Source organism: Dreissena polymorpha, chromosome 6, assembly GCF_020536995.1.
Source record: "Dreissena polymorpha isolate Duluth1 chromosome 6, UMN_Dpol_1.0, whole genome shotgun sequence".
NCBI classification, from domain to species: Eukaryota; Metazoa; Mollusca; class Bivalvia; order Myida; family Dreissenidae; genus Dreissena; species Dreissena polymorpha.
This window is the reverse complement of record NC_068360.1, coordinates 85,232,207-85,244,994: the sequence shown is the minus strand read 5'-3', so window position 1 is coordinate 85,244,994 and position 12,788 is coordinate 85,232,207. Positions and strand designations below refer to the sequence as shown.

The following is a 12,788-nucleotide window of genomic DNA, read 5'->3' as shown; positions in this document are numbered from 1 at the left end:
TCTTTATAGGGTCCTTTTTCGGATTTGTTCAAATGGGGACACTTGGCCCCTGTTAAGGTCCACTAGAGCTAAAACTAGAAAAACGTTTAGAATACTTCTCATGAACCGCTTGATGGATGTACATCAAACTTGGCCTGTAGTATCTTTATATGGTCCTTTGTCAATTTCTTAAAAATGGGGGCACTTGGTCCCTATTAGCGGCCGCTAGAGCTAAAACTAGATAAACCTTTAAATGACTTCTCATGAACGGCTTGAAGAATCTTCATCAAACTTTGTAATATCTTTAGGGGTCCATTCATATATATATGTTGAAATGGGGCACTTGGCCCCTTTTAGGAGCTGCTAGGGCTAAAAATATAAATATATTGAAACGACCGCCTGCTGGATCTTCATTAAACTTGGTCTGTAGCATTCTTATAAGATCCTTTCTCAAAGTTTAGATGGGGGCACGCACTTGGCCCTTAGTAGGGGCCACTACAGTTAAATATAGAAAAAACTTCAAATTCCTTCTCATGAACGGCTTGTTGGATGCTCATCAAACTTTTCTTGTAGCATCATTATAATGTCATTCCTCACACTGGGACACTTTGAAGAAACAGCTGTTGTTGGTGTGTCCATACTGAGGTAAATACCACGGGACGATCGTGACATACTATGAGTGTGCTGTGTGTGTGTCCATACCGAGGTAAATACCACGGGACGATTGTGACATACTATGAGTGTGTGAGGTGTGTGTCCATACTGAGGTAAATACCACGGGACGATTGTGACATACTATGAGTGTGTCGTGTGTGTCCATACTGAGGTAAATACCACGGGACGATTGTGCCATACTATGAGTGTGTCGTGTGTGTCCATACTGAGGTAAATACCACGGGACGATTGTGCCATACTATGAGTGTGTCGTGTGTGTCCATACTGAGGTATATACCACGGTACGATTGTGCCATACTGGTTTCTTAAATAAGTCTTTTTCTGACAAACAAGGTGTCGTTTATGAACCATGACCCATCCTATTTAAAGATTTGTATTGCATATCCGTATAGATCTACCCGAAAGTATAGACCTCGGTACGTTTGTACAAAACGTGTACCTCACCATGTTGGCAATACCGGTATGTGTGTGTGTGTGTGTGTGTGTGTGTGTGTGTGTGTGTGTGTAAGGCCTAAACAGCCACATAAAAAGGGCTATGTTTAAGATGATGCAGTTGCGCTAGATTCGAGGAGCGATAAAGATCGAATTCATTTTACGCGTGTATCGCGGGCCGAAAGGGCCAGGCCGTTCGTATGTTTTATCATTGGATTAGAATGATTGATGAACTTGAAAGTCACTGATTGAATCTTTTTAATTACAATAGATTGTGGACTTGCTTAATATCATAATAAATCTCAAGGAAACCTGCATCGGACTATTGTATGCGTTGTTGTACCACCGAATCACGCATCAATTATGTAAGCCATAAAGGGCTAATATCGTATCGCTTATTTAATATATATTTTAGTACGTATTGCATTAATAGATTCAGAATAATCATGCATCATTTATAGATACCGTATAATCAAAATATCAGATATAGCAGTAATGACAAACATTTCAGTTTAAATATAACACATCAGTAACTTGAACATGTTCAATATGCGTATACAGGTCAGAACGATACGACATAGTGTTGTATGCATTTGGCATATATTATTTACATAAAGCACGATTTTTGTAATTGTTTTACTTATTAGGTTACCGACTCAGACACGAAAATATGTAAACAGAGGCATTATTCAACATATAATTTATATTTGCACCAAACAATCATGTCATTAAAATATTGATTAATTAAGGGAAATCTCGTTAAGATTCAGACAGAACAATGACGTCATTTTGCCACTTGTTAAAAAAGTGGTAAGGTAACTTCACGTTTTACTTCCAACTTTATTCAATCGAAGGCGTCGATGGTAGAATATAATAAAATACTAGAGTTACTCACATGTAAACAAAGACAATTGTCCCTATCAAATGCACAACAGAACATTACCAGAAATAGAAGTAGTCCAAAAGAATATGTTCTATCATTGTAATGAGCTACAGTCATACAATAAAGATCAGGATAAACATTGATAGCAACGTATTCCCAATAAAAGCAATTAGAGAGCTATCAGACCATTGAAACGAACATCTGTGTAAATGTTTACAATGATTGCTGTTCGGCTTGGAAGATCAAACAGTTTTAGTACAAGGGTGGCAAAAGCTGTATTGCCAGTAAAAATAAATTCATTGGATTATTGTTCATGTGTTCAATGAATTATTCGATGAAAGAAAGGTAACTGCTTGTTATTCCAAGTCGAAAATCTGTATGGATCAGCGACCTTGAATAAACCACGTTTGACTAGATTTGATCCTTAAAAACAACTCTACAGCTTAATTCAAGCACACATGTCTATTTATCGGTAAGATAAGGTATTAAAAAGTGAATGCCAATCAATGTAAATAATGATCAGCGCCTATTATTGCGCAAAAATAAACAAATCTAATTACGCGGGGTACTGCCGTCACATGGCATACAAAGCATTGGAATACAATCACTTTTTTAACGAATACTCGCTCAAAGTCTCACCTTGACACTAACTGAGCTTATAACGAATATATTCATGAGTTTAAATAACCAAAAATCAACCGATACTTAAACCATGGGGCCATAATTTGTCAGGGAATCGTCCGAAATCGAATTCCTATTGTTTCTTGTTTACACGTACTTTTGAAAAGGGAGAAAACTCTACGCTCAGGTAGTGGCTAAATACGAAATACCGAATACCGAACAGCGCGTCTCTAAGCAGACTCGGTACAATTTATAAAATCTCTAATGCGTGACATCACGGTAATTATGAATAATGAGTAAGTTAGTTTTCATAGTTGGTTCATCGGGAATAAAAAAAAACATGCCTCGTGGGTGGATTATCTGGTAAGAATATGACGTGAAGAAATGAAGGATGTAATGATGTACATATACCATTATTAAATGTGCTTAGATGACCTGTCATGGATTTTACTGATGTTTTATAACATATATAGTACATCCAGGCAATGAACGTTTTTAATAAGAATACACATGTCTTATATTTACTACACAGTGACCAAAACAAACGCCCGTATAGACATCGAAAGCTTCTCTGTAAAAATGAAAAAAAAAAACAACTCTGAGAGCCTCAGGGATCATCATATTTTAGTATCAGATATTAAAACAATTCTACCGCGTACAGGTCAATATTTCGAGTTTTGCTAGTTCATGCAAAAGTGGATATACATTGTAATGTACCCTACAGTGAACATTGCAGTCTGTGTCGTGTCATAGTTCAACTTCTGTGCTGATGATGACCCAGCCTTATATCAATTACCAATGGCAAACTTTGCATTGTGTAAACAACATTTGTCGTATTATCGCTATTTGTTGTTTGTAAAAGTGGATTTCCACTCCGTCTGCAAGAATTATGCATAAAAGAATAGCAACAGTGAATCTAAATTTTGTGTATTTAAACCAGGCTTGAAGTAACAGCCTTTATTGAATTAATAAATGTAACAATAATGTTTTATTTATGTTGCAAAATGTATTGGCAACCTAATTGTTGTTTGTGTTTAGTAGTCAACTTTAAATGTGTCCGCATTTACCGTTGAGTTACGCTTGTTTTCGCGAAATAAACAAGGTGTAACTTTATCTGAACTATAAAACGTATGCCAAACTGTTGAATGCAAATAACTAATAGATGCAAAAATGAACAGACTTATTATAGAATGTTGTTTACGAATACTTAAAATGATAATGGTTAAGTATAATCGTGATTCTTTAAACGCTACTCAATCGGTTCGGGCTGTAATTCACAAAATAAGAATTTATACTCAGTGTTCATGCAGCGTGCCGATTAGAGACGTCCAGGCCAGCTCTGCCGTGTTTTTTTGTGTGTGTGTAAATATAGACGTTTAAACTGAAGCAAAATAAGCTCAATTTTGCCCGTATGTGTCATTTTGGCAAATACAATATAGTATCAGATACTGTGATACATATTTAACATGCTTTTCCAATTATTCGATAGTCGATCAAACTATTATTTCTTTTTTTTTCTTTTTCTGATAAGCCTTTTTCAAATTTTCTAAGGACTTTAACTGAAAAGAGTGAAGAGTGTCACAGACAGAGAAAATTACATCATTGAAATTTAATATTTGTGAACAAGAAACTATTTAATAACACTGTTTGAAATAACATTGTTAACAAATTTGCAAAGTTCCACACGTACCGGTTGAGTCGTTCAAACGCATTCTTCTAAGTACATTTTTAAAGTGATGTCTCAAAACATGTGTAAGCTATTTAAAGCTAGTAGGTTGTTGTTGTAACAATATCGTCCAGGAAATACTAACCAATCAATAGCATCTCCGTAGTCAACATGCTAACAGAAAATTAAGCTTTCACATAATAAGTTTGTAACGATTATACTACGTGCAAAATGTGAATGACCTAAGTTTAAAAAGTACCCGGGTCACGTAGAGGACCCGGGTTTAATACATATACGACCTCATAGTTTGTTTTCAAACTGTTTAATTTGTTTGACAATATAGCTCAAGTCAAAAATCATTCAATAAATGTAAAGTCATTAAATTATGTCAAATAATGAAGTCCCACAAATTCTTGTTACATGATCTGTTAACTGGGTAATTCATGTTAATATTGTTTACTGAGCTTTTACATTGAATACTATTTTCGCTATACTTTCTGGGCTAATATGGTCTATTTCTAAATAATAGACCTATTTATTGTTGGGCCTATACTTGGCTGTTTTTTTCAGTTTCCTTATTGTTGGTGTTTTGTAACCGAAGTAGCGAATTTTACAAAATTAAAATTTCTTTCTCATCGTTATCTACACAATAAAAGGTTGTAAATTTTCTCCATTAATTATTTCTAATCTATTCAAGTAAACGTTTATTAAATCTTTAAAATCAAGTTAGAAGCCGATAGTTAAAAGGTGTTCCTTAGCAATTCTTGTGATCTTTATGATGAGTGCTGAATTTACGGGCTGTATTTTACGGGTTTTCTTTACAGTGGTGGGGAAAAAGTGGATCAGTAACATGGCGTCTGATCTAAGCAATAGTAGTTAGAGCAAAAATCAATTTCAAGCGTTATGAGAAAACGTAGTTTATATGCATTAATGTATTCAGTGAAATAACAATGTTAATAATTATTTTCTGAAAATAGGTTAATGCCTCAGCGGCATAAGAGGGTTAATTTCAATAAAAATAAATGAATTCCCGTGGCTTGTTAAACAAACGTATTTTTTTTTGCTCAGCACAAAAATGTCAAAATATATTTACACGGTGCCTATACCACGTGACTTTTTAAGATCTGCGTGGGGAGTAAAATATCAAAAAAAGCGCGACGAAGGTAAGATTTTTTAGGTTAACTTTTTTAATATGTCACCATTTTCAATGGGATAAAGTCGAGAGCCCGCTCATTCATGAGGTATCATGATTTTATAAAACAAATCAATATTGTTTCAGTAAAGTGCAACCGCGCAGTTGAACGGTTAGAAAAAGGTAGGACCAGTGTGGGGACATTATTTTATTTTGACACAGAAACATCACCTCTGGTGAAATTAAGCAATAAACTTTATGGGCGGAGCTTACACTATATCATTTTGCATTCTTTTTCAGGTTTCTGTCATATATTTATGAAAAGAAAATCAAGAAAAATATTCTTACAGTAATATGATCTGTGTGGTATACGTGTTTAGAATGATCTGTGTGGTATCCGTGTTTCTACAATTTATGTCTAAATTGAGATAATAATGACAATATATATATATTTATAATTAATTTTTATTATTTCAATAAAACAATTACTACTACTACTATTCCTACTTCTAGTTCAACTTTTACTACTGCTTCTTCTACTATATAGTGAAAAAGGTGATTACTAAAATGAATAAATTATTAAATAATAGTAATAGATCTACTACTACTACTACTACTACTACTACTACTACTGCTACTACTACTGCTACTACTACTTCTACTACTACTTCAACTACGACTACTACTACTTCTACTACTACTACTACTACTACTACTACTACTACTACTACTACTACTACTACTACTACTACTAGTAGTAGTAGTAGTAGTAGAAGTAGTAATAGTAGTAGTAGTAGATCTATTAATATTATATTTTTTTTTATTCATTTCAGTAATCACCTATTTCACATTGATGAGCGGACTAATTAGTTTAGGGAAGAAAAAAAGAGGAAACAGTTTCACGAGACAGGAATACTATACTGAAGGGGACACTAGGAGTAAGGTTGGAGCGGGCGAGACGAAACGATAGCAAACTGTTGCCAACAATAAGAATGGGGATGGACGAACACAATTGAAATTTTAATTCGGACACAAATTCTGCAATAGAAATTGTGTCAAATATTACACTGGTTGACAAATAGCAAAGTAATATGTATGTTTTAAAATCAAATGTGAAATAAAAACTGATAAAACAGAATCCATCACACGTATTGGTGTGTCATGGATTTCAAAGTGCCTTGCATCATTGGGAAGAAACTTTAAACGACTAAAAATGTTACATTTTCGACATTATTTTCTATTTTGTTGTTATTTAAAGTTGAAGGTAACTGGTATGATTTACTTAAAACAAAATAATGGTCATAGTGGAAACATATATGGGTGTGTTTGTGTGTGTTATTTTCATAAATTATATGTAATTCATATTGTTGCAGTAGTTTATTACATAGTATAGATATTGACAATTATTCGCCATGTGTTGGTGATAATGTCATGTTATAAAGTATGTCGTTGTATTTAGTGTAACAGTGTATGCTTATCTTTAGCATTAATTATTTTGAAGAGACTATAAAAAGTAAATGAAGAACTATTATATTAAATGATTATGTATGTACGATTCTCCTCTTGTGTTGTGGTGGGATGCAGCTGTGAAGAATGTCAAGACGGATTTCGAATTAAGGAGTATTGTATTGTATACACAACCTCATTGCATACATTGTTTACTGTAAATTACCACGGCCTAGAATAAGTACAAGCAGGCAGTTAATTATGTTAAGCAATCGTGAAAGTCACTTCTATTAGAAACCCTGGCTGCTTATGACTATATATTAAAAAAGTAATCCTTAAAAATCTTACCTTTGTCATGCTTTTGTTGATATTTTACTCCCCACACAGATCTTAAAAAGTCACGTGGTATAGGCACCGTGTTTAGCTGTATTATTTCTGGAGAGTGGGTTGCTTCAGATTCAATTAGGGCGGGCACTATGTTCAGGTTTATAATGAAAAAAAAAATGAATGTAGATGTTTTTTTGTATGTAGCAATAGTAAAAGGAATTTAATTGTGACAATGCGGAAATAGTCAGTACTTGGTGCAGTTAAGTGGTGGTCTTATGGCGCATTTATTTATAATTACCAACACAGTTTGTTAAGTCAAATATTAGTTCATATGCAATAAATCTCAAAAAGGTTTGTTTAAGTATTATAGTGGGTTAACTATAAGACAAACATGGCTTTTTTCGGTATTAACGTATTATCTTTATTGTTTATTTTATTGCACACATGGAAACGCGAAACCGGAAAAGGCGCCGTCCGTCTGTAAAACTACACCAGCATCCCAGCCAAATCCTACCTGGCACCAGCCAACAATCCCGTCAGCTGCCTTCCACCCAAATGACTGATCAGCTGCCTACCAACCAACAGCCTGTCCAGCTGCCTCCCACCCCCAGCCATCAACTCTGCCAATGGCATATAGGCCGCTGGGTCAGCGTTGTTGGGTGGACATATGGCAATCAGTGCCGGATGGACGCTTTTTAATTGGCACATTTTTTTGGGAAAATATGATTTTGTTGGGAGTGCTGATGGCCGTCACCCGGAGTCAGCACTCATATACAATTTATTTGTGCAGTTAGTTATTTGCAGTTAGTTTCGGCTTGCCTTGTTCGCAGGTGACCCGTGTTGCTTGGAGTCGAGACGTTATATGCCAGAACCATTTATTATTATTTTATGTTATAAGGTCCTTTAATAAAAAGTAAACATTTAGTTGTGTTTATTTTTACTGTGTGAAAAGGGTTATTCATCGGAGTTTTCATATTGGCTTGCCCATGAAATGCTAGGTGGCAGTTTGGGTTTAGTTCTTGGCCTCTATAATAACACTTTAACATTTATTGTCCTCCCAACATCTGTGACGAAGGAGCTTTAATAAAGTAGTTAAACTATGGGTATTTCAATCATAGAACACACGCACAATGCACGACAAAATTGGAAACACGTTGCAATTTCAGTCAAAGAAACAACTGTTTATAATTATTTCATAATTAACTTGATATAACAATAGTGTAAAGGTGAAGTAATGTTAATTTTATCCAATTGTGTTAATATTTAAAGTATATTGATACTATTTACTTGTGTAATTGTTTTGTTCTGCAATAGTTTTAGTGTGCCCTTTAGTTGTAATGAATCCCACGTGAACATAATCTTGTCCTAATTTAATTGTTCTAAGAGCTACAACAATAAATAGGTCAATTATTTGCTTCTCAACATTTATTCAAGTCCATATATTCTTGAAGTAGTTAGTTAGTAGTACTCCAATACATATTTCGTGCCAATGATTTACAAAAAAAACTTATTGTTTTGTAATACTACAAAACGAACTTCACAAAATATAGAATGGAGGTCAAAGAAACACATTTATGCAAAATGACGTTCACCGCGGTCATAACACTGTTTTGGCCAAATGAAAGATTTTAACCGCACGGTTGTTAAAACACATGGCACAATAATTGCTATACCGTTCCGTTTAAGAGTTTCTGTGATGCAAGAGCGAGAGTAATTAGTTGGTGCATCCTTTATTCGCCTTCAGGGTATCTGCAAACTTTTTCATGACAACACCAAGGATTGGTTTGTACTCAGGGTTGATAACTAATGCCGTGCCCATCAATTCGTATTTCCATCTGAAAAAGAAGGCAAGTTCAACAGTCAATGAAAAGATTTATCGCGCGTGTTTTTATCATCATAAAATGTGTACACAAGTTCCTTGCAAATCAAATTATATAACAAAATAGCGTGTATTCACACGCACGTGTAAACTAAACATATTGCATTGGATTTAAGAACATGCGAATAATATATTCATATGAAATAAGAATAATTTACCCGAAACTCTTAGTTTAGGAAAAAAGGCTTTATTATTTGGTGAATGTTCACCATAAGTCCCTTTTATGTTTGTACATACAACGGCCCTAATTAATAGAGCTAGATTCATCGTGTTTTACATATGTTCATTACACAATGTTAAAAAAAAACGTTAATCGTCTATTTACATATATGTTCTTTATAACTATAATTTGGACACAGCTGTTTTTTTTACGTGTAACAAAATCTTTATGAATTCAATACCTTCTTTTTATTGTCACACCTAAACATACTTTTAAGATTCATTTGATTTTGATTTCAAAATTGTATTGAAAGAAGTGTTGATAACGAAATATAATGTTCATAGTTTGAGTTTACGAATAAGAAGAAACTTATTTTCCCATAATGCTTTGTAATGAACGCATGGGCGCACTGAAAGTGTGCACGAGGAAATCGGGAGTTTTTGGCGGTTTTCCGTTATTCAGCTTTGGACAGTCGAATAATAAAGACAGTAAGAGTTTTTTGTTGCGGCACTTGGCCACGTGGTGCTTGTTTGTTTTAATTAAGAAAATGGACTCGCTAAGTAAAAAGGATAGCAGATGTGGGGATTTCAATCCCTTACAATCACATTCATCGAACTAACCAGTTTGAAGAACGGACGTCTGACAATGGCATAAAATGGCGTTTTGAAGGGAATAGAGTTGGAGATAGTTAAACAATCTTCATCGGCGATAGACAAAGGCAGCCCGGAACTGCATCCGGTTCCGGATACGGGGTTTCCACCGGGTTTACCAGAGCACTTTCCCCGGGCACCTGCTTTGCATGCAGTGAGAAAACACATTTCCGGTGAAACTGCCCACATGTCAGCCGTAAGCACTGTCGCAGAATATTCAATCCCGAAAGTGATTTCTCGTTGCTTTCGAAGATGAGTATAATTATAAATTGTTAACTCATGCCTATAATGAATATGAGCAAGGTCAAGGGTAGACTGAAGAATCATCTGGAATTTTGGCGCAAAATTGGTGCAAACGATTTCGTTTTAGATGATATACAAAATGGTTATACAATTTTACTGTAAACAAGGCCGAACAAAATAGTGTGTAAGAATAATAAATCTGTTATTTTAGAATATGAATGTGTTTGTAAAGCTTTAAATTAATTGTAACGAGGCCCCATTTAAGTAAATATGTTAACCGTGAAAAGGTTAGCGCACTCCGGATGTGTTGGCTGAGAAAGTGTCTTTGCCCCCAGACCTTTTACGCCAGTAGCTCATTGAAAGCACGGACACAAAATAACACGGTACTCTCATGCGTTTATATAAGTGGGCTTTGTGTAATGGGTTGGAGAATGGGTACACTTTACCCGCTAAGAATCTAGTGGTTGCTATTTATTTTGCATCTTTGTTTTGAACATTGCATACGCCATCTCCTGTTATTTTAGCTTTCTTTTCGACACAATGTTTTTCATGAAACGTTCAGTTTGGATTCTCTAATATTTTATATTTTGGAATCTGCTAAAATAATTCCAGGTCGCCAAATGCATAAACAACAATCAATAGATATCAGTGTATTTATTAAAGCCATTATTTATTCCTTAAAATGAACTACATGGCATAGTAAATTTAAGTATAAATAAAAAACATATTTTATCTATGCCAATTAAAATATATCTGGTGGTAACAAGCTAGAAATCCGTCTTTTTTGCGCTTTAGAACTTCAAAAAAATCGCGTTTGTCGAAATGGACGTATACGTCTAGAAATCCTACTTTCGGTTTTAAAAGCGGTACCGTTTGAAATATGATAATTTACTTGCTATTTAGGCAATATATTTAATTATATCTATGCTAATTAGAATATTTCTGCTGGTTACAAGGTAGACATCCGTCTATTTTGCGCTTTAAAACTTACAAAAAGTCGCGTTTGTCGAAATATACGTATACGTATAGAAATCCTACTTTCGGTTATAAAATGTAAAAAAAAATACTTGCTAACTAGGCTATAGATTTAATTACAATTTCTCACACTTTCAAACTGCATCTTTATGTATTGATTAACATGTATTTCATTTCAATGTGTGTTGCTTTAAAGTTTATATACGAAATCAATGTATTAAATGTGCTTTTTTCTGTGATATATACTTTTTACGATTCTTACATGGCTTTATTGATAGAGGGAAGTAAGACATATATATAAATAAATAAATAAATAAATAAATAAATATATATATATATATATATATATATATATATATATATATATATATATATATATATATATATATATATATATATATATATATATATATATATATATATAATAAAAGTAAAAACACGTGTCTGGGATTTTAAATATATATTGATTTAGCCAACGCGTTTCGCATAGCTCATCAGGGCATAATACAATATATTACAACGTCAAATATGTATATATATATATATATATATATATATATATATATATATATATATATATATATATATATATATATATATATCGAGACGGTCCATGATTTATGATTTCAAAAACGATCACAAAGTAATGTCCCGATGAACAAATTGATGGATTTGTGTACGATATCCGATGATGATTATTAATTGTGCAAAATATGTTTGACTTATCAAGACTACAGCGTCAGGAAGGCAAACAGAAACATGTACTATACAAATCTTAGATATAATTTTCTTGAAGCTTTAAAGCCAAACGTGTAGGATGTTTCTAGAATTTGTTTCATGCGCTTCCATCAGGAGGTGCTACTGTTGCACCAAGAATTGTTTTAAAGAAAGGCTTTTCAAAAGACACGGTCGACAGTGCTAAAGACGTTATATAAAAGATAATGTTCACGCACGCTTGTTATGACTTGGTTATGCATTGGCAACAAGTTGTTGTTATAAATTATTTTTTTTATATTTAGTATTGTAAAGACGAATAGATTATTATTGTTATTATTACAATGCCCCGTTCTTATGTTCAGTAGACAGTCCAGATGCTTTACCAAATACAGAAAACGTATTGAAAATTATATAAAAATAAGTCTTGTTTTGTTTATTTGCGATAGGCAAGAAAATACAATGTATTTTATTTGAGATTTGTATAGTAGAGAGACTCGGAGTAAATAGTTTATATTTTAGAAATGAATGAAGTGGTGTTTGAAGAATGACGTATTTCAAACTCTGGATGGGAACAAAATGAGTTAAATAAAACCATACGATAGCACTCTGCTGAATAATTTATATAATTCTTGTATCATTCGACTGAAACACTGGAATTTGTTATAAAAGAAACAATATCTTTTATTCCAGACATTACAGAACAGTTGAACATATACCATGATAAACAGAAATCACACTGACGTGATCAATTGTATATGTCTCTCTGAACACACACCTTGTCTATTATAGAATATGCAGTTAAACAAAACTTATTTCGTGCACGAAGTTAGATTCAGAAATACGGTTAAGAATATGTTTAATATAAAATCAAAGATGAACATGATTTCCATTGAGCAGTTTCAATAAAACATATTTTCAAAATAAGATTAACTTTTTGTAAGAAATACATGCAATAACTAATTGAGATTGGATATTTTGGTTGGAAAATTATAGAGTAGCATAA

At 33.5% G+C, this 12,788-nt stretch overlaps 1 protein-coding gene and 1 long non-coding RNA gene across 2 annotated transcripts in view; one reads left to right on the top strand and one right to left on the bottom strand.

The window, feature by feature from the left end:
• Nucleotides 1-5,455: 5,455 nt before the first annotated feature.
• Nucleotides 5,456-7,515, top strand: LOC127833315 (uncharacterized). The gene is made up of 2 exons (XR_008027340.1): nucleotides 5,456-5,571; nucleotides 6,222-7,515. It is a non-coding gene; the product is annotated as an uncharacterized LOC127833315 (long non-coding RNA).
• A 1,053-nt stretch (nucleotides 7,516-8,568) lies between these two features.
• The window catches only part of LOC127833290 (complement C5-like), a 64,184-nt gene continuing 59,964 nt past the window's right edge, over nucleotides 8,569-12,788 (bottom strand). The window contains exon 42 of the mRNA XM_052358463.1: nucleotides 8,569-8,996. Within this exon, the coding sequence (XP_052214423.1) occupies nucleotides 8,876-8,996 (121 nt within the window). The 3' untranslated portion in view covers nucleotides 8,569-8,875. The remainder of the gene's footprint in view (nucleotides 8,997-12,788) is intronic.